The 26,772-nt window shown below is 32.9% G+C and overlaps 1 protein-coding gene across 1 annotated transcript; it reads right to left on the bottom strand.

Annotated features, from left to right (window-relative positions):
- Positions 1-1,535: 1,535 nt before the first annotated feature.
- On the bottom strand, positions 1,536-20,390 carry LOC144855509 (rabenosyn-5-like). Its single transcript, XM_078713395.1, has 9 exons — positions 20,114-20,390; positions 19,403-19,543; positions 18,727-18,873; positions 13,932-14,093; positions 11,471-11,622; positions 10,529-10,599; positions 8,500-8,586; positions 2,208-5,552; positions 1,536-1,582 (listed from the first exon to the last, which is right to left on the bottom strand). Exons 1-8 carry the CDS (start codon positions 20,256-20,258, stop codon positions 4,979-4,981), a joined length of 1,479 nt encoding a protein of 492 aa, XP_078569521.1. The 5' UTR covers positions 20,259-20,390; the 3' UTR covers positions 1,536-1,582; positions 2,208-4,978.
- Between the last annotated feature and the right edge of the window lie 6,382 nt (positions 20,391-26,772).

Here is a 26,772-nt window from a genome sequence, read left to right on the forward strand (position 1 = left end):
TGCTCCACTGGCTTCACATAATAGCTGCCTAAAACAAAAGAAAGGTTCAAATAGTGAAAACAAAGGGAAAGTAAAATAATAATAATAATAATTTATTGAAACTACACCTTTACAACGGTGGCACCCGTTCATACACGGTGCGTTCTATATACAGATAGACATTCAACAGATACAAATTAATAAAAACAAACAGATACAAAATAAAACTATCAACCGCCGACTCGATCGCTATCGTAGTCGTACGGCACTTATGCAAAATACAATGAGTTAAAAAGAAAAGAAATACAAACAATTTTTAAGTAGTACAGTAACTGAAAAAAAAAAAAAAACAACAACAAAAAAAAACCAAAAAATATTGTACCAAAATTTAAAAAAAAATAGTAATATTAAAAACTCAAAATAAAAAGATCTCTATACCGCAACAAAACAAAAACATTACATGCTATCTGCGAGTTGTATAAGATTGTTTCGTATTTTCCATGATCTTGCTAGGTATACTTTACAAAATTTGTCAAGACTCAATAGAACATTATTACTGAGGGGAAGTGTATCCGTCCCCAGAACATATAACATTTTTTCGTCATTGTTACTGGTGCAGAATGTTTCCCAAACATCTAACTCGTTATGAAAAATTAAGTCTTTTTAAAGTATATTTAGCTGTTCTTCTCTTACACATTGTAATGCATCACAACTAAATAAAAAGTGAGATATGTCCTCTATATTTCCAGAGTTACACAATGAACAGAGACCATCATTATCCACGGTCCATTTACTTAAAGACCCCTTCCCTGCAATTTTGGACGTTTTTTGGAAAATAATACATATATATCACTTTAAAAACATTAAACCATGTCATTCCTTGTCCTAAATGTACGTTTTATGGTAAATTATGATAAAAAGTGAGAAACAATGCACTACCTAAGTAGCTCGCGGCGATCGACCTCTCGTGGACGGTCTTAGGCCTAGCCTAGCTAGGCTTAGTTTTGTAGGCCTAGCTGGTAAACATCGGTAACGTACGAACATCGTACGCTAGCTATATACCTAGCCTGACGTTGTATAGTTGCTGCATTAATTGTCTTTCTATTTTTGCCAGACTCCGTTGATACAAATTGGGGAAAATCCGGTATTTTCGCTGAAAAGTTAGGAGTCTTCCTTTTGTTTTGGCCTCACGATCGATCGAAAAGTGGGCGAATTACAGGTGAAAAACAAAAATATCAATCCGCGCGCAATGCATTTTGGGATTTATAGCGGGCCGCTATAATTATTAGAATCGACTTATTTTTCACATTTTTAACCGTTTAAAGACGAAAAAAGTTATCGCAATAGGACCATATAGTATTATTTTTACATTAAATATAGTTTGTGATCTTAAATTAGATCTAAAAAACGTAGGGAAGGGGGCTTTAATTTAAAATTTAAAGGGAGAGTAAATTGGAACGGGCTTGAAATTTAAGACGGGCACCATTAAAATTTGTTTTATCAAGTAAAAACTTTTCAAGATCCGGCTTTGATTTTAACTTTGCATAAAAAGATAGCGACGATTTAGAATGAACTAGCAAAATATATATACAACTATATGTCACTTGGGTAACGGGACGATTCGGCCCTGAGACGATTCGGCCCGGGACGATTCGGCCCTGGGACGATTCGGCCCGGGACGATTCGGCACACTTAAATTTATCGGCTTTGATATGCATTTATAAGCATAAAATAAGCTTTTTTCCCCAAACTTTATTTTCACAGAGACTATGGGGTAGTACTACTAGGGATAAAGATGCAATAAAGCAAACATTTTGAAAACATTGTCGAAAATGATCATTTTTTAGTCACGCGAACGATGTAAACAAGTTACGCCCTCTGTTGGTCGCTTGGCGAATGCACGAAATAAACAAGGTTTTCGAAGTAATAAATTGAATATAAAATTACGTTTTTTTAGTAATTTATTATATATATTATATCAAGATTGTCAATATCAATAAATACGGATTGTTAAACACCTTTAAAAACTTGATAAATACCAAAAAAAATGAATATGAATTTGGTCTAAAGTGAGACGTTTCGGCCCACAAAGTGAGACGATTCGGCCCAAAAGTGGGCCGAATCGTCTCACCAATTGGCCCAAAAGTGGGCCGAATCGTCTCACCAAAAGTGGGACGAATAGTCCCGGGCCGAATCGTCTCAGGGCCGAATCGTCCCTGAACCGTCACTTGTGGTTCAGGGACGATTCGGCCGTGAGACGATTCGGCCCGGGACGTCTCACTTTAGACCAAATTCATATTCATTTTTTTTTTATTTATCAAGTTTTTAAAGTTGTTTAACAATCCGTATTTTATTGATATTGACAAAGTTGATATAATATATATAATAAATTACTAAAAAAACGTAATTTTATATTCAATTTTATTACTGTACTTTGAAAACCTTGTTTATTTCGTGCATTCGCCAAGCGGCCAACAGAGGGCGTAACTTGTTTACATCGTTCGCGCATGGAGTAAAGGTTCGCGTGACTAAAAAATGATTATTTTCGACAATGTTTTCAAAATGTTTGCTTTATTGCATCTTTATCCCTAGTAGTGCTACCCCATAGTCTCTCTGAAAATAAAGTTTGAGGAAAAAAGCTTATTTTATGCTTATAAATGCATATCAAAGCCGATAAATGTAAGTGTGCCGAATCGTCTCAGGGCCGAATCGTCCCGGGCCGAATAGTCCCGGGCCGAATCGTCCCAGGGTCGAATCGTCCCGGGCCGAATCGTCCCGTTATCTCACTGGTGACAGTATTTTATTCTCATTTATAAAAGTTACACAAGAGTATAAATATTTTAGGTAATATGATTCAGATAAATGTAACAACGTAGAACATACTTATAAAGTGCTTTAAAGATGAAGAAAATAAGAAATGTATTTGCTATACTTGTTAACACCACATTAAGTATAAGATAATGTAAATTACAAGAGGCAAAGAAATATTAAAATCTATATGTATTCTTTTAAAAAATTATATATTTGCCTAAATGTATACATTTTTGTTAAAAATTAAACTGATTTATCAGAGTCGAAACATTGTCAGAAGAAATTATAATTATACACTACAAATATATTCATTAAGAAAATGATAAAACCTCTTATAGGTTACAATTATGTTTTGTTATACTCAAATAAAAGATGAAAGCACCTACTAATGAGAAAATAAATATGGAGGCTAAACTGTAATAGTGATATATTGTGATATTATAAATATAAAAACATGTCTTATGACATATATGTGTATGATATAATATGTATGATAGAAAAGGAAAGAAAACTAAACAAAAACAAGGGAAAGTATATGTAGATACAGTATACAACTATATTATTTATGCTGTTTTATAGATGATAGTAGTTATAGAAGTACAGCTTTACAATTTGTTAGCATTACTGTAACATATAAATATGATTTAACATTAACAATGTTCAGTAATGTTGCTAGTATTATTAGTATTAATATAATAAGTATGAAATAATGTGTTATAATAATATTAAAGAGTATACAAAAATAGAATATTACGAAGAAAAAAAGGTAGAAGATGTATAAAAAATTGAATTGAAAATAATGAATGAAGAAAGGTGGTTAACCACGAAAGATAAAAACTTTGAAACGTTGTCAATCGACAAGGCCTTTACAACCCGCCTAATTACACTATTGATCTACTCTTTTAGGCAATCCCTAAATATTTCATCTTTAGTTGACCTATCATAACACACTGACTAGTCTCTATATTTAAAATTACAGGTGATTGATTCTCTTAGAGCTTGTTTCTATAGGAAGAGAGGACCATGTGTCAACCACTAGCCTTCAAAGGGCTGAATCAGAGGGAGCTAACTGAACTACATCATTTATTTTATGTACTGTTATACATGGTTTTTTTTTATTGGTTGAATAAATATTACGAAACATAATATCAGCATAGCACAAATGATTCAAACATACATTTTTACATATGATAAACACAATCAAAGAAGCTTTTTTTCGAATTACTTTGGGAAACCAAAGAGACACCACATAAATAGGAGATGGCAAGTCATACTGACCAATTTTGAAGTTGGAGTTGTCGTCTGCAACTAGTAGAATTTTAAAATGCTGCCATAAAGAAAGAACTGTATTAAGGAAAAAGAACCCAGTCAACTTATTGGAAACAGGACTAGTATTAGTACATCACAGCCACTGATCACCAACTGGGCCCTCTGGGAGACCAGTCTTTGACTGAAGAGGTTACCCAGTATAAATATATATTTCAATCAATCAATCAATCAAAAAACTTGTTATCATTAATGTACTTTATGGAACGGCATATTTTTGCAATTGTAAAATATACTATATATGTACTTTATAACATTGCACTTGTGGAAGAATACGATCAGAGAAAACATATTACTTTTATCCTCATCATAGAAGCTCCAACATTGATACAGTTGCTATACAGATATGTTGCTTTTTTTTTGCTTTGTTCAAATTTAATTATTTTCTGAATCAAGAAAAACTGTACTTTTTACCTACCCAAAAATGAATTGCTTTTAAAAACCCATTTCAGGAATTGAATGTTAACATTATTGTTTGTGTTCAATGGATAGGCTAAAATATAAAAATACCAAAAAAAAAAGACTTGTGCCAAATTGCACTACTAGTATCACTATCTACAGTTATGAATTGATTAACATTGTATATACTGTATACAAATTCCCATTAGTTTTTAGACATTTTTAGAAAATAACCATGTGCATGTAGTGCACATATTTTTTGTTTGACATAAAGTGACATACTGTAAGCCAAAACCCTGCCTACTTTTAATCAGTTATGGTGTAGCTCCTTGAATGGGTATCCACAATTGGTATTACATATTCTGAAAGCATCATAATGGCTTTAGAGTATAATATACAGTATATGCATTTGTACTGTACATAAAAGTACATAATAAAAATATGACGTCCCAATTTGTATTATTTACAGTTTCTTTAAATGCATTTCCTTCTCCAAATCGTGAAGGTTGTCTTGCAATATTTTAACCTCATCGATTTTTCCAGCCTTTTTTGCCTGCTCAAGGAAGTTTGATATGATAGTAATTTGCTGTTCTAACGGGTTGTCCTCTGCACCTAATTTTGTTTGATCAATCACTTGTGGTTTCCATCCTATTGACTCATTACCTGTACTGCCTATAGATCTGTCATGCTCTACTTTCATTTTCATGGTATCTGTACCTTTTGCCCATGCCATCGATGGCCAACTAGTATTCCTCTGATGACCTTTTATCTGTTGAATCCTCTTTTTTTCTTGTTGTTCTTGCTCCAATCGGTGTACCTCTAAAGCTTCCTTCCTTTCTTGTGTGATTCGTTGAGAAATCGCCAACTTCCGTTGCTCATGCAAGAACACCAGTTCATCTTCAGTTGGAAGTGTTTGTAACTGGAGCATCTGATCTTGCATAAAATTAGTAGCATACATACGAATCTTTTTTTGCAAATTTTGAAATCTTGCTGGTGGTAGAGGTTCACTTTTCATTCCCAGAGTTAAGATTTTTTTACTGTAAAACAAATAAACCGCTAGTGTTATAGTATTCATATTAAGGAAATAATTTTATTACATTCTTCACAAGAAATTAAAAACTAATTAAGCTTAATGAATTCATGATGATTAAAGATTTATGATTGTTGATAACAATCGTAACCAGTGTAAACAGTAAAGAATTGTGATTCTATTACAAATCCTGTCAAAGATGTATGGAGTTTAGGTTTACAGGTTTACAGTACACACACAAACATGTGTGCATACATACATGCCAATCTACAAATACTTAAATGCTCAGCCCTCCCCCTCTCCCTATGGCCGGAAATGATACTCTCTCACACATACAATTCATTATACAGTACCATCCACAACTCATGTACCACACAGAAATTTGCACAGAACATGTTTAATTAGGTAACTAGGTCATATTTTCTACACAAATTTAAATTTAAAAAATGGTACTACTTTGATATTATTTATTTATATTATTCTACTATCATGTAACGCTGCACAAATATTTACAATTACGCCTGCTGTATGTACATACGAATGACCCGTCTTCTAGGCCTAACCATAAACCAGATTTTTTTTTAGACTCTACAGCTCACTATGTTGGTCGGTCGGTAAACACTAACTCAAATTTGCGCACGCGACTGCAGCCATGTATATGGTCTTGTTTTACCATAGCATGCACACGATAAATACTTTTTTCCTAAAAACATTCTAGATATATTGTAAGTCCAGCTATATGCCTACATTGTTTAGAATATGTAAATATTCATGGTTTAATATTTTTATGGTAGACCAAAGCATGTTACAATCAGTGTGGCAAACGATTTAAAAACAACATATGGGCCTTCAATTCTATTGCCATCTTCAAACAATTGCTGAAAACCCATCTCTTTCGAATAGCATATGAAATGACATAATTCCCACTTTGTTTCGAACTTTGCTTTAGAGAAAATTTTATTTTGGTTAAGCGCTATACAAAAGAAAATTATTATTAGTATTATGATGAATTATTATTTTCTTATTCTAATAATCATGCACAATCTTTAAATTTCACATAATAGAATACACAAAATATTATTCGTTTTTAAGTTATTAACCACACTGATTGTAGCATGAATATTTGGTCTACCATGTTGAATATTAAAGCCCCCTTCCCTACGTTTTTTAGATCTAATTTAAGATCACAAACTATATTTAATGTAAAAATAATACTATATGGTCCTATTGCGATAACTTTTTTCGTCTTTAAAAGGTTAAAAATGTGAAAAATAAGTCGATTCTAATAATTATAGCGGCCCGCTATAAATCCCAAAATGCATTGCGCACGGATTGATATTTTTGTTTTTCATCTGTAATTCGCCCACTTTTCGATCGATCGTGAGGCCAAAACAAATGGAAGACTCCTAACTTTTCAGCGAAAATACAGGGTTTTCCCCAATTTGTATCAACGGAATCTGGCAAAAATAGAAAGACAATTAATGCAGCAACTATACAACGTCAGGCTAGGTATATAGCTAGCGTACGATGTTCGTACGTTACCGATGTTTACCAGCTAGGCCTACAAAACTAAGCCTAGCTAGGCTAGGCCTAGACCGTCCACGAGAGGTCGATCGCCGCGAGCTACTTAGGTAGTGCATTGTTTCTCACTTTTTATCATAATTTACCATAAAACGTACATTTAAGACACGGAATGACATGGTTTAATGTTTTTAAAGTGATATGTATGTATTATTTTCCAAAAAACGTCCAAAATTGCAGGGAAGGGGTCTTTAAACCATGAATTTATAGCTCCGCATGGAACAACACTTATAGGCCTATTTTTATATGAAATATTTAAATATATAATCTAAACAGTGTAGGCCTAAAATGGCTGGACTAGATTACTATTAACAATCATCTATAATGTATTTTAGGAACCATCTTTTTATATCTTCTGTATGCCGTGGTGCAATCCGTGATAAAACATAGCTTTTAATGTGTGGGATTCACTTGGCTACATTGCCTAGGTGGCCTGGATGGACAGTTACTTTTATAGCCTACTCATTTTTTTACTTTAATACTTACTATCACTACAATATTTCTATCAATTCAATAAAAATATATATAACTGTACCATAAATCGAAGATGGATAATATACAATTTAAAAAGTCATGCATTGTTTTTTAACTTTCTTTTTTAGGCTATATAAAATGTATTTTCTTTACTGTAAAGTGATGTTTCTCAGAAAGCCAGATTATTTTTTGTCAAATAAAAGAGTTGAAATCTTTTGTTTTATGAATGAATAGGCATCTAGGTTTACGTAATGAACTAGCTCTATGACCCTTTTTTCGACAATCACTGTAGCACATTTCGAAGGAAATACAGTAGCTGCTCAACAGTTATGTAATCGACCCCTAGCGAAATATTGACACACACTTTTTTTCACACGAAAGGGTAAATGTTTCCGGTCATTCTCATAATTTGTATATTACAGCATGCATGCTCAATCAGGTAAACAATCATACTAACTATAAGATGAAAGAAAAGGAATTGATGCATATTTTTAGCAATGAAAAAAAGTCCCACTAGGACGCAACACAAGGACGCAAGTCCCAACACAAGCAAGTTGACCATGACAGATGACAGTATGTGATTGGTCAAATTACTTGTGTTGTGCTTTATGTCATTGCGTTGCATCCTAGTGGGAACCAAGCTTCAAATGCCTGTGTTTTGTATAACTGCCGATTGTTTGATCATTTACACAGCTCAGTATTTTGTTACAAATTATTTTTTTACATTAACCCAAAGGTCTATTTAAGGACCAGTATTTTTTGGCTCTCAGTTCCTTAGATCATTTTTAGGAGCAGAGATATACGAGCAGGATTGCAATTGCATTTTTTAAAATGATTTTCTGACCGCCTCATCTGCTGCATGCTAGCTTCGGCACTGTTATTGTAAAATGGTGGAATACCTTATCAAATCCATTAGATCAAATAGTTTAAGAACTTGGCCTCTGAACTCAGTTGCATAATTGAGATCATGGTCCATCTCACCAGAGCTAAAAAGAAAAAAGATTCGACAGAACTATAGTGCATTGTATCAAAATGTAAAAATAATGGACCTAAATTGAATTACAGTAAGTAAAACAGCACGACATGTGGATCAATAGATTAGATATGATTCTTGAAAACTGCAATTAAAAAATTATTAAATTAATGCATCGGAAAAGTTTCTGAATAATGAGATTTAGTTGACCTATGAATAATCAAACCAAAAATGTTCATGCTATACTACGCAAACCAGATTTTCTATTATCTTTCCCCGAGAAATTATTTGATCACAACAGCCCAGCCTATTGCTGTAGAATTCGTCGGATAAGGATAAACAATTTAATATATTATATTATTCATATACAATAATTTTCTATTGCTTTGCCCAGATGTAACATTGCATAAAATTAGAGATAATGTGTAGGCCAAACACTCCTCAACAGTTGGAACCTCCTTGTCACTAATCAAAGTGTGCTGGTCATGGTGCATTGATAGCTGCTAGTGTTTTACCATTTAACATGTTTGTTAAAAATAATGCATTACTTTAAAAACAACAAAAATCTGACATAATTTGTATGCAGATTATATTTGAGTTTGTCCACATGAATTCCAGTAATTTGCACTCGCATACATATTATCTAGTCTGTTTGTTAAGTTTATCACAAACAGACAATATATATTCGCAAACAAACATCTATTGGTAAATGTGTAGGTATGGCATTGTTGGATATACAGAAGGCATTGACAGTGTTGATCATGACATTCTGTGTGGCTCTTTTGGTGTCCTCTCCAGCAATTGGTTCTGTTCCTACCTGAACAACCGTAGGCAAGTTGATAATGTTAACAACACAAAATCGGTCTGTATGGTACTGACCTGTGAAGTTCTACAGGGAAGTAAAATCCAATCCTCTTTCTTTTGCTACATGAATGGCATGCCCAATGCTGTCGAGTGCCTTCTGCTACAATACTCAGATGACAGTATACTTTTAGTCAGTTATTTGACTTAAATTCAATTAAAATTTTCCTAAATTTGAACCTAGAAAAATGCTACCAATGGTTAGTCAACAAAAAAATGTCAACAAAACAGAATTTATACTCTTCTCATCTAAAAAAATAAATTTATAACCAATAATTTTAGTATTTCATGTTGTGGACGAGAAATTGAATGTAGTGAGTCTGTTAAGTACCATGGCCTGGAGGTGGATTAGTACTTTAATGGAGAAGCAATTGCTCTATCTATAATAGGTCAAGTGAACAACAGGCTCAAGTTCCTATACCGCCAGGGTGCCTACTACAAAGACAAGAAAGTTCAGCCTTAATTTTTAGCCTATTTGATCTCTCCAAAAAATACCAAACCAAACTTCAAACGGCCCAAAACAAACCCCTTAGATTTATTCTAGGCAAAGGTACCATTTAACCCCAGGAGACTTTAAGTCCATTGGATGTCTTCCAATTCACCTAAGAGCTATACAACTTTCCTGCAACCATGCATTTAGAATTGTTAATTTATCTGAAGATTTCAACTAAAGTTAAGTTATCAGAGTAACCAAGCATGACTTTGTTGTTCCTAAATTCAAACTTCACTTTCAATATCAAACACATATGGAAACACACTCCCTCACATAATGCAGTCAGCAATCTGCTCAAACTTGTGTCTTGATCCAACCGGGTACCCATTTATAAATAATAATAATAGTATCTTGCCTAAGGATACAAGCAATGTGGAAAGAGCTGAATTCGAACTCATAACCATAAAATGAGTAATCCAACGTACAACATACTGTGCCACACACCCACACATATTTGATCATGAACCTCAAAATAGAGTAGGACATCTTTTTTGTTGATTAATTATGCCCGTTTTCCAGGAGGATTTTGGTCACGGAATGGGGTACATGCTTAAATGTGTTATACAGTACTGTATATGGCAAATTAATGTATCATTCTTACTTTAAAGATTCGGCAATAGCATTGTATCTTGGTATGTCTGTATACAATTGTTCTTTGACATTTGATAGTTTCTGAAATTAAAATCATTGCACATTTTTACAATACATTGTATGTATATAATAAGATAAATAATATTTTACAAATTTCAGAAAGTTTAAGTTGAAAAACTAAAAATTTAAAAATTATTATATTGCAACCAATGAAAGCTGAATTCCAGCATTCATTATTTATTAATATAAAATTAGGCAAGAAATACATAAATATCAAACATTAATCGAAAAATTGTTACAAAAAATATATGAAACTAGAATGGCACTCCAAGAGTGCATACAGTACCTCCGCTTACTGTAAAATTCTCCTACATAAGATTTATCCACGAAAATATATATATATATATTTTTATTTTTGTGTCTTAATGCTGTGTGTGATTAGGCTAATTTCACTACAACCATGTGTATGCGAATTTGGTGCAATGGTTATGTAAACAGCCTTTTAACTAATTTCAATTGACTAACAATAGAACAGCAGTGCCAAAAACAAACTGGAGAATTTGAAAAGAAGGTTTTTTAAAACTACTTGTATCAAAACTGATCCGCCGGACCGATTTTGGTGTGACATTTCGTTTTCAACGACGGCGATGTGGCAATCAACAGCAACATCGATTTTCTGTGCTGGAACAGGTGTGAAAGACCCTTTAGCCAGGTACAAGTTACCGATGCCATGGAAACTGTCGGCAAGTGCAACGGTCGTTTCTAAACTCTGATATTATTGTCTCAGGAAAAACGTAACCAAATCCACCAAGTTTAAATTTGTCCTACCATAAGAGAAATTAAGCATGTGGCTGCCAACACTATGTAGATGTTAGGGCTATTAGTATGGCATTTCTGCTTTTAATGACAAATTAACATTTCAATTTTGTTACAATTTGGTTCAGAACTTGACCTCATATAGTTGCACAATATCTGTCTTTACAAAACCTTCCTGGTTTTGTTGATGTACCCGCAGGACCATCTTCTTACAATTTCTACAAACACGCATTCCAGGCTCTTCTTCACCTCCCTGTTTTTGTGATAAAGATTTCTTTGCAACTTTTTCTGAAAGTCAACAACACTTACAAATGTAAGTACACTTTATTAAAATTCAACATTTATGTTTAAAACTGGAGCATATGTCTTTAATATTAAAAGAACCAAATGGAAAAAAAAAGCACATTTTGAATAATGAAACAGTTCAATTGATGCTGCCAAACCCAAGCTTTTAACCATCAATTCTAATCAGGGTTCTTTTACTATAATCAACAATATAATTATTTTGGTCAGTCGTGAGTAAAGTACTTGGTGGTTAATTCATAAAAATAATTATTATAATAGTAACTATAGCTTTATCCTGGTCGCTCTTGTGTCACTCAGCAACTTCTTTTGTATCATGATTGGGCTTGATGTTGACACTCCTCCTGATATTGATGCTGTATTTCATTATATTTTAGGTACAAAGTATAATATGGTATTGAGGTCAACAAACATATTGGTATAACATCTTTGATTGCATGGTGGCCATTTTGAATGTAGCTCAAACCCTACTGGCTTTACACTATTTGTTTATGTTTATAGTTACATGCATTTAACAAGGACACTTGTTGTAGGTCACATTTTCCCTGGCAACCACACAGCTCTGTACATCATAAATCACTCTTTCTGCATTTACACCATCCAAGATCACAGTCGGTGTGTCCACAGCGAATTGAAACCTTTGTGACATCTGAAAGTTCTGGCAATGAACTCCAAACTTGACTAAATTTGTTGCCGTCCGTCCTCCATCCCCAGTTCGCTGGGTCCTGTTCAACCCTGAAGGCATCTAGACAGTTGTACCACTTCCTGGCTTGTAGAACAGACTGTTTCACATGTTCTCTTAATGCCGCAGATGTTGGAGGGATATTTTCAATAGTCTTTCCTCTTGTTGTAAAAAGATATCGTCTTGCATCATTTACCTTCTTTCCATTAAATGTTCTGCAGTACATAGTTACAACAAACTGTTCTAGATAATCTGTGTCTGTTTCACTAACATCCCCTACAGACAATGACATCCTCTCGAAAACTGGAGTCATACATGGCATCTTTTTCCAAGTCTTGTTAAATGTAGCTTTACCTTTTCCTTGAACAGATGAAGTTGTATCACAACCGCTAAAGGAATGAAAGAACAAGTAAGCGGCTGATGCTTGTGGTCCAAGAGAAGAAGCAATCTTGTGTATTGGGATGTACTTCAAGTGCTTCCCCACTCCAAACTTGATCCAAAGCTTGTGGATGCCAGGTATTTTGTGGAAAGCTGACAATGCAATAACAACAACATCACTGTCTACAGTCTTGACAAGAATGCGTGGAAAACATTTTTTGAGATGTGATGACAACAAACCAGAGTTGTTTTCATTAATTGTAAATGAAGTAGTAGAGAACATTGACACAAGTCACGGAATTTTTGTAGGGTCTGTGGGAGACAGAGCTGTAACAAACCAGTCTGTAAATATACAACCGCTGATGCCGTGTAACATAGAAGAGGCAGATGAACGTATGTTTGTTCATGTTAAAGATGCCGCTGAAATTGTTCCGCACATTCTTGTCAAGACTGTGTGTCTGATTTAATGTTTTTTTATAAGAGTGTCAATTGTTTATTTAGTTGCGACTGTTGCTCTTTTTTCAGTTTACATGCTCCTTCTCGTAAAACTAGAGTCAAGTCCACTTTTTATGTTCCGTTTAATAGAGTAAATGTCTCGAAAAGGGGGTTTGCCTTCTTTGTATAACTATTTAAGTGAGTCTAAAGTTGATATTTTTTTCAATAGTTATTCTTCATTCAAGACTCATTGTATTCTTTTTGTAAATAATTGTTCTCAATAGAATTTTTACTATTTACTTATTTATTTAAGTTTGCTTCATATATAGAGTTTATTGTATCTGTTTTCTGTTTGTGTTTCATACCTTTAAGTGACTTTAAGTTTTGATGAAATAAAATAAAATAAATAAATAAAACTTTAAGCCTAATGCAGCTCAAATTAATTGGAATGTCAGGCACCTATCTCTTGTGTGTAAACAACAGTGAAAAACTCATGAGGTAGATTTTGCTAAGTACACTTGACATCACAGCAATTTACGGCGAGAGCTGTATCGTAAATCACACAATTATTCTGAAATCATATGTGCATTCATAATACGTTGGCAAAATATGGTTCTCAATAAAGTTGTACTTTAAGGTAATTACAAATAACACCATTTTTCAATCAACCTGAGATGGATAAACAAAATGTTTTGTTTAAGTTTGTAGGTTTGAGAAAGAATTTGAACAAACATTTTACTTGCCTACAGTATCAAAAGCATAGTTATATATATATATATAGGTACAAAAGATATGTTACCACATAGTTCATCTGAGAGAAACTCAGAACAGTCTTTGCAAATGATACTGCCACAGAGTCGACAATGGTGGCGTCTGATAGCAAGATTAAACTTTCTACCACAGCTTGGACAAAACTTCACATCAGCATCAGGTGCCCAGTGAACTACTGTTTTCTCATATGCTGAAGAAAGAAAGAAATTATTACTATTAATAATTTACTTGGTACATTGCAACAAATCATAGAATAAAATAAAAGGATTAATACAAAACAGAGGTTGGTGTTAAAATGTCATACAATGAATAGAAAAAGACAATATCTTAATAATAGAAAAACATCACAAATTGTTTTCATAAAAGTAATCACCTACACTGTAGGTTGAGAATATTATAGTGTTTTACAAAACTATATTACTATACACCATTCTAAGATAGATAACTATGTGAAATAATCGTAATCCCATAGACGCCATTCCGGCGAACAAATTTGAACTGGAATAAGGCAATATTGTTATATGTGGTCAAAGACAGAGTTTTCTAATCAAGCAAGTCAATGTAAACTAAATTAATTGGAAGTAAACTTTGTTTACATAATTTCTTCCCCTTTTCATCAATCAACCCTCAAGATGGTTAACCAAAGAAACTTTTAGGCAGACTGCAAAATTGAAACTATTTAGATTTTAAATCGAAATAGGTGGTATAACCTTTTGTCCACCGAGTGGCGTCCATGGATTTGCAGTGTGCATAGTGTTATAAGGTAGGAGCTTGGCAACAGTTACCTATCTTGTGCCAGCGTTATACGACCTTTGACGTAACTGTTTAGCAGCTACTTCCTGTTAAAAGTCAGAACTCGCGATACAGCAAGCTGCAGTAGTCATTGAAAGTTTGTTGAACAAAAGGTCATTGAGCTAGATCATTACGCAAACCTTGACAAACCCGTTCATTCATAGAACATAAGATTCCAACTCTTTTATTTGACAAACAATAATTGCGCCTTCTGAGGCTAGGTGTAGTCAAAATGTATAACATTTTTTACAGAAAATACATTTTATGCATCCTCAAAAAGAAAGTTAAAATTAAAAAATTGTATTTTATCTATCTTTTATTTCATTATAGTATATGTATACATAATCTTATTTACTGGTTAGAATTAATGTAGTAATACTAAGTATGAAAGTATGCCTATGGTATGTATATCAACAACCAAAAATGAATAGGCTATATATAATAGTAACTCCTTCTGTAAACAAGTAAATTCCATACGTTAAAATCTATGTTCCTCCATACATGTTGCACCACAGCATGTAGACATGATAAAAACATGGTTCCTAAAATACAACATTATAGATATTTCATTTCATTTTCATTTTTTATTGTTCCACATAAAATAAATAAAAGATCAAGACAAAAAAAAGACCTGGTTTAATGTCTTAGTTTAGGCCAAACAGATTTTAGTTGAATATCAATAAATAAAAAATAAGATATAAATTCCATAGGAGCAAACTTATTAACTTCTAATGAATGTTGATTCAATATTTTTTAAATTTTTTTTTTAAAAAGAAAGTAAGGTAGGTGATGATTTAATGGTTAAAGTTAAATTATTCCGTAAAAAAGGTCCTTTAAAAATAAAAGAACTTTTCCTGCGGGCAGTAGTGTACTTTTCATAAAGTGCTTCACGGGTAGATGACCTGGTCTCATAAGAATGAAGCTGGCTAAACATTGTAAACAACGAGTTAAAATGAGAAGGGAGTTGGTTATTAAAAACACGAAACATGAATATAAGAGTTTGAACTTTATTAATATCGAATATGTTTAAAGAGCTGATGGAATAATTGCCTTGTATGGGATCTTAGATTAAGTATTATTACCATTATTAATAGTTAGCATTTATATTATACAAATAATGAATGTTTATGAGTGTAATGATACAAATAATGGCATGAGGTGAATGATGAAAGGTTATATATATCAACGAGGCAACGCCGAGTTGATATTAACCTTTCAACATTCACCAATGCCATTATTTGTACCATTACACGAATATAAAACATTCATTATTTGTTTTATATAACATCTAAATAGATTCCTGTCATTTGAGTCAAATAAGGTAAGGTACAGTAGCCCTAGCCAAAGGCCTACATTTCATTCACATTGATAAAAAACAGTAACATTTGATTTTTTATATTATATTAAATGTATATTATTTATAGGGATTTTATAAACACATCTACTTCAGTGTTAATTATGTCAACAAACGACCAAACAATCTTAGGCCTAGCAAGGCTAAAACGCCTAGACTAGGCCTAGCCTAATACTAGCATGGCCCAGGCTAGACCTAGTAGCCTAGTACTAGCTGCGCTGAAAGGCAAAACTTTGACAGACAATTGGAACTTATCTAGGCTAATTATGGTTTTTCCAACAATTTCACGTCTTGTAGGGATGTCCCCATTAATTAATCAAAATCCTTAAAACGATTTAAAGCTAATTTAAATGCCTTTTTGAATGAAATTAGTACATATTATATATGTCGGACACAAATATCTGCTGCTGTTGCATATCTCGCGGTGGTGTTTACAAATGAAACTGAGATCAGACGACAGGTGGCGCTGTTGTATTTCACAGTAAATTGTATACTAGATCTTTTTTCATTCGCGAAACGTTTTTTTTTTCGTACACAAATGTTTAAAAGAGAAAAGAAACTGAGGCCAGACGACAGGTGGCGCTGTTGTATTTCACAGTATAGAGCCATATTATAGGGTAATTTGTATACTAGATTTTTTTCATCCGCGAAACGTTTTTTTTTTCGCACACAAAAATGCTTAAAAAAGTACTATTAAACGATCGTTTAATAGTACGTACTATTGCACGCCATGTTTGTATTTATGTTTGTTTGTTTGTTAGCACGATAGCGCCTACAGTTTTCAAGTAATCATTCTGAATTTTTGGGTGTAGATAGGTATATACTTTCAGACCATGCCTATTGAAAATCAACAAAATTTATTTATTAATAACTTCACAGGATTACTCAAAAAGTAATTACAAGATCTTTACCAAAATGAATTATATACAGATAGATATGTGGTCAAGGACCATTCCATTAAATTTTGGGACCATTTGGGACCATGGTCCCAATTCTGGACCACTTTTTTCATTTTTGTACAAGAGGCAAGATTTAAAATTTGTGATTTGTAATTTTGAAACATAATTTGATTTAATGTGCACGTTTTTTGATGCGAGTAGTTTAAAAAACCTATTTCTTTTCAAATTCACTCGTTTGATTTTCGCGTTGCTGTTCTTGTTAGTCAACTGAAGCTATTGGTAATTGAAAGGCTTGTTACATAACCATTACACCAAACTCGCATACACATGCTTGTAGTGAAATTAGCCTAAATCACAAACAGCATTAAGACACACACAAATATATATATTTTTTTTTTACCGGAGAAATCTTATGTAGAAGAATTTTACAGTAAGCGGAGGTATGCACTCTCGGAGTGGCTTTCTAGTTTATTATAGTATTAATAGCAATTTTAGGCTTATATTGTTTTAATATATAATTTAAATATTTCATATAAATATAGGCATAAAGTGCTGTTTTGTAGAGATATAAATTCATTGTTTAATAGGCCAAAGATGCATTCTACAGTGTGGTGTAGTCAACAATTTCAAAACAGAAAATGAATTTTCCACCTGATATTTTGTGTATTCTGGTATTTATGTTAAATCTTTAAGTGCAGGCGGTTTTGGCATATTTTTTTTCTAATCGGTGGCCACACTGATCATAACATGCAGCTTTGGCCTACCATAAAATCTATCAAACTAATAAAATTATTAATCTATTAAACTAAAATAAATGTATAGCTCCATGAAACAGCACTAATAATTGCATTTTATAAACATTGTGTTATAGCTTATAATCATCTAGAATGTTAATTTGAGGAACCAAATAATGATGCTACATGTAAATTATAGTTATACTGATATTTTTATCTGAAATATTACTTGGGCCTAAACAAATTGCATTAATTGTGTTATGAAATTGATTCGCCATTCGCTATACTGTAATTTACCAAAGGGGAGACCTTAAACCAACACATTCACAGGTGACTCAAAACACGTCAGTCGCCAAGTGTAACATGTTTCACGACATATTGTAAATAAAAACCCCTAAGTTACTGAAAAGGTGTAATGTATTAAAAAACACTATTTTCTGACCGATTTTTTAGAAATTAGTTTTTGGAAAATATTTCCATATTTTCCCTGTTTTTTTTATGTAGTCACTTTCAATTAAATACTTAAACATAATATAAACTAAGAAAGTCTGAGTGGAGCTCCACAAATCATGAAGAATCACACACAGCAAAAACAAACAACACAATTGAATGAATATCAAACAGACTAACAATAATTTTTAAATCAAAATGCATAGTTCACTAGAGAAATGAATTATTATTATTACTCAATGTCAATTACTCAATTACGTCTGCGGAAAAAATGCGTTATGTGAAGCTTAATTGTCAACTGTTTTAATATACACTATTTAAATATGTTTAAATACAATTAGAAAGTCTAGTTTAATTTTAAAATGTTAGAATCTTTTTTTCAGTGAGAATTTCTACAAAGAAGGTGGAGATAGTATATTGAGGGACCCATAGGATGGTATTGCACCGAATAGACATGTATCTGTAACCTTTTACAAACATTCTATATCATTTTCCAAAGTTGTTAAATTGTTCAATTATCCCATTTGATTTTAATATCAATGTGTTAGTACTTCAAAAGCTAAATGCATAGTCTAAAATTAGCCTTTGTCTTACCTTTTTTTTTAGATTTCTCAGGTTGTGTGTTGTAAAAACATACCAGTTTCTCAAGGCGAATCACCAGCTTATTTGTTTCAACAACGATGTGATTAATTATTGAGCCTCTGATGGACTTAAAAAGTTGAATGTGGCTTTGAGTGGCACCTTATAAAAAAATGTATATAAATTTACTAATCTTTACAATTGTTAGTTGCAATGTTAAAAGGCATGATTCAGTAATAATGTAGGTAATATTATTTGCCGTAGGTGAAGTAAATGGAGTTAGTAGGACATCCCTTCCTTTAGTCTGGTTTATTTCTTATTACATTTACAGGAAACCGATGACAAATTCATGCATTTAATTGTGATTTGAAAGGAAAATTAATATTTCTGTCATTTTTTACTAAAATGTCTCATTAGATGAACAATTTGGGACAAAAATTACCTTGCTATGACCTGTGGTTGTCGGAGATTTAACAAGATGTTTGTGTTTATATACCCTTCGCAACAAAATGTGTATAAAACACCAAGCCAAAAATTGTGACCACCCTAAACCAATTTCTGTTTGTTAAATTGACCTTAAAGTGCATGTAAGTTGATCTATCAAGATAATGTTTGTATGACTTTGTGTCAGGAAGGACACAAAATCATTGAATCATTAATATCTGACGCCATACAAAATAAAAAGGCCTACCAAGTTCAGAACTCCATGTAAATGGATCTGTCCCACCACTTTCAAAACTTTCTGAGTTTGATTGATGTGACTGTGATGGGGTGTACCCTTCTTCATAATCAATATCTTCTCTCTTCTTTAAGATTTTTCTTTTAGCTTTTCCTATTAATCAAGAATACTTTTGATTAATTCATTTGGCAGACAGAAAGAAGCAGCATTATTTAGACATTACTATACTACCCTAACAAAATGTGAACAGGTGGAATAAAAATAGAACCACATGTAATGCCAGGGAAATTTTAAAAATAGGTGTGTGTAGATCCAGTATATGATCACTAATTTTGTTTATGCATGAAATGATTGGCAATACAAACAAAAACAGGTTCAATATTATTGATCTGAGGGAAGAAACAACACTTTTAAAATGATTTGATTTTGTATTAAGGAACATAACTTTAAATTTTGGTACTATTAACATCAAACTGTGTTTTTATGCAACACTATTTAACTCACTGACCATTTGGAAAAGTGGGACCAAACCGACTTATGTACTGTAAGTACATGTTTTTTGCAAACTAAACTTCAGGGAAATCAACAGTATAGGCTGTCGCTTGGCACAACATTTTGATTTTTGTTTAAACTTTACAATAAATACACAAAATCAACCAAATGGCAAGGATAAGCTTATTGCATACAGAGTACAATGAATATTAATTAAATTGAAATGTTTACCTATGAATTCTTTTAGCTGTACCCCAATTTTTCCTTCTGCTCTATGAACATCTTCAAAGTGTGCTTGTAACTGATAGACAGAATTCAAATTTCTCTTACACATAGGACAGATAAACCCTTCAAGTATTACAGTGTCTTCCTCCATTTTAATTCTAACAGATTTTTTGTTGGTACTTTAGATTTTGTTATCCTGGAAAAAGGAAAACATATAGTCAACTCTACCAATACCGGGCTGGCCTAAAATGTATGATTTTCTGGAAAAGATTGTTAACTCACTATGGGATTGGGAGTATCATTTCCGGCCAACTGTAGGTGCCATTTATGAATTTTATGCTTGAGTACGTTCTCCTTGTACGTTTTCTGTTGGTTACCATTATTGAAAATGCTTGACATTCGTAAAACTAAACCTACTCTGTTTCACAGTGTCTTAGATGATTAATAACTTTTTAAGGTATAGTGTTTATTGTTTGATAGGGGCCTTATGGGGCGGAGGTGGCGAGGCGGAGTTAATTTGAGGGAGGTGGCGAGGCGGAGTTAATTTGAGGGAGGTGCTTATTCGAGGGATATGTTTAATTTTTTAGTTTTAATAATATGGTAACATTTATAATCAAATATAATCCTCTAATAGATACAGTATGAAAAGTGGTAAAAAAGAATAACAAATGCTTGGTAAATTGTAGATAAACAGTGCATTGAATTCTACTACAAATAGTATATTATAGATACAGGCCTAATACAATATTGTGTGTATAAATGGCGTTTATTAGATAGTTGGGTTGGGGGGTGGGGTGATTATTATTCTAAGTGATGTTTTATTGGGGAGGTGTTGGGTGTTTATTCAAATAAATACCATCCTAATAATTAATACATTATTATAATATCTTTTGAAACTAACTTCCGCGACAAGAAGGAAGACGTTTTAGACGGCTTGCAACATAGGCAGACGTATTCCGGTCCTAACGGAACACAGATAGCCCACAGTTAATCCTGCCAGCTTACTCAATAAAACTTGGCTGTCGGGATTTCACTTGATTTTAAACAAAAGGTCTTATCATCAGATCTCCCTATGTAATTTTATAATACAATTCCCCACTATATACTCTGATGCTTTATGGCGTACATTTAATTTGATCTTTATTAATTTGCAGTATAATTTTTATTTTTTAACTACTGTACCTTCACACGCGCAGTCCGATCCGAAAATAAACAAAAAACTAAAATGGCTATAGCCACTAACGGCCAACTTAGTTGAAACCAGGAAGTTGCAAGGTGAACCCGTAAACTCATCGTGAACCCGGAAATTACTTTGACAGCGTACAATTGAAATTGAATTGAAAATCTACCTATGAAATCAGAAATTTTGTTTAAAACCTTTTATAATGTCTTCCTAAGATAGAAATATGGAACAATATCGTAATAGTGAAAACTAATGTTATCAAATTTACATCTGAGATAGATCAGGTAGGAACCCAAGGCAGAGATTTGTCCCAAAGTTTTTCTATTGTGCTCGCCTATGTGAGAATCTATATATAAATTTACGTAAGGGCAAAATTTGGTAAATCGCGCGTTATTTCTAGAATGTTTACTCTATAGTATATAAAGTTGGTTAGAATCTCGGTACTGATTTTAACCACCTGATGTAATCCTGTTTACTAATTAACTTGAGTTAGATAATTAGTTATTGACAATTAAAACGAATTTAGGTTTTCCGATCGTGGTATACACTGTCTAATGAATGTCCTCTTGAAAAATACCTGCGCACAATAATACGAGGATACTTCGCATTTTCCAATCTCCTCCTACGATAATTGTTTTTAATAGCTGAAAACCGGTTGAACAGCTCGAGTACAGTATCATAATGTTGAAGACAGGCCGATTTACTATTTTGATAGATTTAATATACGTTTATACAAATGTATTGATTTGCGATGAATGGAACATTCCAATCTGTAGTTTGTAGGTAAATTTATGAGCCCTTGGTTTAACACAAGTAGGTAAATTTATGGGCCCTTGGAGAATAAACTTACAACTGAGATATAGTATTGCAATACTTTGACAATATTGTAAATATAAAACACTTAAAACAATATTTCGTTACTGAGTGGATAAAGAATATGTTCAAAAATTGTTCTTTCCATCCTCTTCCCCATCCCTCAACTCTAATGTTATATACAAAACACAAATTGGGTTTGTTTAAATGAGTTCAAATAAAAAATTTGGACTCATTTTTAAGACAAGTTTCAATCGCCAGTTTTTTTATGCTGAAATTACTGTGTATTTGAGAAGCATCTAGTTAACAATAATTTATAGATGATAAATATTCATCGACAAAGTAAAAAATATCCACACGGTAAAATAAACAATCTAGATCTTTATCATTTTATTGTTACCAAAATTAAACTTGACCAATTAAGGCAAACAATATCGTAAAAACCGAAGTGTTATCATGTTTGAGCTGGTGTGTTAGTAATGCGTCCAAAGAGGAGTAATTACAACAGGGCTTCCCCTCATAGGAGCGTTGCCGACCAGAGAGTACACGACGAGACTTTTGGTTTACGATATCGGTTTACGTTTGAAATCAGTTGCGTCTAATTTTGGTCTGTTATATCTCATCGGAATAAAAGTGACCTACGTGATTAAAACTTATTATGGAAGTTGTTGAATTGTAGATATGAATTCATTATACAAATTTTGTCTAGCTGATATCATATATCCAGTTGAATTCAAAAAGTCAGATTTTCATCTTTTTCATATATCGCATAAAAGAGAGCGTATCTCACTTTTACGTGCCAAAAATTCTTCAAATTTTTATTAACTTTATATGTCAATTTGATGGCGTCATCGTGTTAAAAATTGGATTAAAAGATGGGTCTTGTAATTTCATCTATGCTACACTGTACATAACATGTACAGTGTATTTTGTAAATACTGTAATATGCTGTATGATACAAAAAGGTATAATTCAGCACTTAAACATATTTAATACATTTCGTAGGATGGCATAACAAGTTCATAATATTAATAACAATAATTGTCGGCATTTCCGCGGATAACCTGAAATTGTCAAAGTGACAAGTTCAAATCTAGTCTTCTTTGTTATTCTTCTTTCTTTCCACGAATTTTGTTGCACGCATATCTCTCAACTGGTCAACATAAGATTGTATAACTTTGTCAAAAGATTGACCTGTAGCTTTAGATGTGCAAAATGTTTTTATATGATGTCAGAGTTGTGCAGTGTAAGTTACACGCGATTTTATGGTTGATCATAAATTCTGACCTAAACATTTTTTTAAAGAAAATTTTATCAAAGTATGAAGCAACTTTTGACATAATAAAAATTATGCGAGTATTTGAAATTTCAAAATGCACAAAATTAATTTCTAATTAATTTTGCGTACATTTCAGGTCATTTTGAGCACTTCCAAATTTTGAAATTTGTTTGCGTTTTGCGCACGCATTTGTGACCACAGCTCGTACAAAGCGTAGAAAAATGGTTTTTGCAATTGATTGTTGTTTTTCACCTGTAGTAGATTTCATTCATTTTGATGAATAACGACGCACGTGCATGTTAAACTTTAATAATCGTGTGCTAAAGAATGTAATTTAATGCAAATTTGTACAAAAATCTATTTTTAATCAGTTATAGCTCCCCAGGATAGCTGGTTAATCCTATTTTTTAAAATCTATTATAGAAGCTGATGAGTTGTAGATATCAATTCATGTAAGATTTGTACTTGCCGGATGTTCTGATGTCACCATGGCCACATGAATTTTAAAAATAGAATTTTTTCACTTTAGTATATTTAGTTAATCCCAATTCATAGAGCGCATTGCACTTATGCTAACCCCATTTCGCCCCAGATTTTAATATGTTCTTTCTCAATCAATTCTCTTTCACATGCGTTAAAAAAATTAACATTTTTATTACATCATCATATTAAAAAATTAGAATAACGTGACTTACTTAATTTCATCTATTTCAATCTGTTATAGCTCCTCGGAATAAAAAGTGACCCACATGATTAAAACTTATTGTGGAAGCTGTTGAATTTTAGATATGAATTCATATAAAAATGTTGTCTATCTGATGTCATGACTTCATCATAGGCCAGTTGAATTAAAAGTCAGGTTTTATATCTTTCGTAAAAATTCACCGCATTTAAAATAGCGCGCATCTCGCTTTTTCGTGTCTAAACTTTTTCAAACTGTCATTAATGTATTGTAATTATTTAGATAATTATCTTCTAAAATTGCTATCTTTATGTTACATTTTGATGACATTATCATGTTAAAAATTGGATTAAAAGATGGGTCTCGTAATTGCATTTATGCTACACTGTATATAACATATATATCTAGAAAACTGTATATAACATATAATAATAATATTTATTCGGTCATCAATGTAAAAATTACCAGGAATGAGAATAGGCTAAAGCCCAAACAGATTCTGCACTCACTCCATACAATACAAACAGTTAAGATAAAACCATATACAAGAAAAATACAAATAAACTATACATAACATGAAATATAGTGTTTTGTTATATACAGTGTATACCGTAAGTACTGTTTTGCTTTATGACACAAAATACAGTAGGTAAAATTAAGCCCTGTAAACATATTTAATTAATGTCATAGGATGGCATAATAATTGTTGGCGTTCATATTTTAATGTATGTGCATATAGCGTTTGCGCGGACAACCCAAACTCGTCATCAAAGTGACGAGTTCAAATCTAGTATGTTATCCGCACTTGGCGGACAATCCCTTTTTATTATCAAATATTAGTAATAATAGTACAACTATCTAAGTAGTAGTGAGGCCAGCCAACCTAAGGCCTCTAGCTAGGCATAGGCCTAGCCTACTAGGTTAGGCCTATACTAGGCTATACTATAGGGAACCCATACTATAGCCTAGGCTAGGCCTAGTAGGATATAGGCCCCTAGGCCTAGGCTAGCCGGCGCTAGTTCCGTTTCGCACCTGTCATTTATTTCGACTCAAAATTTGTTAAGAACCTTTATCGTGAGTACCACACCTTAGAATTAGGCCTCAAAAATACTTTTATGAAGGAGATCACACAAAAAGTAACAAATAAATGCTTTAAATTGATGAATATACAGACGTGTTTCTCGCACATCGGTTCCATACGCCATGTTCAATGTTGTTGTTTCTATGGAGCGCCAAAAGAGCAATCATAATAGAGGGCTAAAAACTCAATATAATGCGTATATTTAATGCATTTATTGGTGAAAATTACGTTCAATTTTAATATATTTTGTCAATGTCAATGCAACAAAAATGTTACTGTTGATACTGTACATGGTTTTCGCAGTTTTCGTTAACTTTTAAGAATGAAAATCGACAAGTTCATCATCATATTACATGCACTGTAGTTTTTATACCTCAATGATCTAAATAATATTCCTCTTAGTCTTAGGCCTAGGCTAGGTAGTGATGCTGATTTAGGCCTAGGGTTTTGTTGCATTGACAAAATATATTAAAATTGAACGTAATTTTCACCAACAAATGCATTAAATATACGCATTTATATTGAGTTTTTAGCCCTCTATTATGATTGCTCTTTTGGCGCTACATAGAAACAACAACATTGAACATGGCGTATGCGAAATTGACGAACCGATGTGCGAGAAACACGTCTGTAAATTCATCAATTTAAAGCATTTATTTGTCACTTTTTATGTGATCTCCTTCGTAAAAGTATTTTTGAGGCCTAATTCTAAGGTGTGGTACTCACGATAAAGGTTCTTAACAAATTTTGAGTCGAAATAAATGACAGGTGCGAAACGGAACTAGCGCCGGCTAGCCTAGGTAGGGCCTAGCCTATCTAGGCCTAGGCTACTATGCCTTGTATTGTAGGCCTCCCTAGCTAGGCCAGGCTAGTTAGACCTAGGCCTAGGCCTAGGTAGTAGGATAGGCCTAGAAAAGATGCTACGATACCACGTAGAATTAACGTATTAATACATTATTCAAATATAGATCAAATCATACTGTATTATTAGTCAAATTATGTAAAAATCCCAAAAAACAAGTGGAGCGTGCACACACCACCACCGGCCAAGTTGAGCCGCCGTCGATGATTCCGACACTATTTTCTATCTATGAAACGCCAAATGCTAACTTTCGCAGGTACTCGTTTCTTTTTAATAGAAGTTCTATTTATATTACTATTAGGGATAACGATGTATATTCAAAAGTTAATATCACGGTTTTTAATATATTATTAAATATTAAATAATCATGAAAATCTGACTTATAGTTTCCGAAATATAAGGTCTAAAACATCGCCGAAAATGATCGTTTATTTAGCAAAAACGTCGGCAGTTGTATGATGAACAGGGGATGAACTACGACATTTTCCAGGGGAGAGGACGCAGGGGGTTGCCCCAGTTACCCGGGCGAAATCCTTAATTTCATGCTAATATAATGTTTAAAGGTTAAAAATTTAGATCCCATTTTATCATATATAATATATAATAGAAGTTTTGGAAGAGCCTATTATCATGTAGATTGACAGACGCCTCTAAAGTCTTTTTTGTGTGGATATATTTCTGAAACATGCTCATCAGAATGAATTTCTGACTGTTTGGATGCTTTGTGTGCGTCTCATGAGAAGGTACGAAACACACCGTGTTGAA

The sequence above is a fragment of the Antedon bifida genome, chromosome 11, assembly GCF_963402885.1.
Source record: "Antedon bifida chromosome 11, ecAntBifi1.1, whole genome shotgun sequence".
NCBI lineage: Eukaryota > Metazoa > Echinodermata > Crinoidea > Comatulida > Antedonidae > Antedon > Antedon bifida.

Excerpts from the sequence above, each read along its gene's own strand:
- LOC144855509 (XM_078713395.1), bottom strand. The coding sequence starts at position 20,258 with ATGGAGGAAGACACTGTAATACTTGAAGGGTTTATCTGTCCTATGTGT. Across the intron at positions 10,600-11,470 it reads ATATTGTGCAACTATATGAG|AAACTATCAAATGTCAAAGA; the intron begins GTCAAGTTCTGA and ends TTTTAATTTCAG. Across the intron at positions 8,587-10,528 it reads GCTATTGCCGAATCTTTAAA|CTCTGGTGAGATGGACCATG; the intron begins GTAAGAATGATA and ends TTTTCTTTTTAG.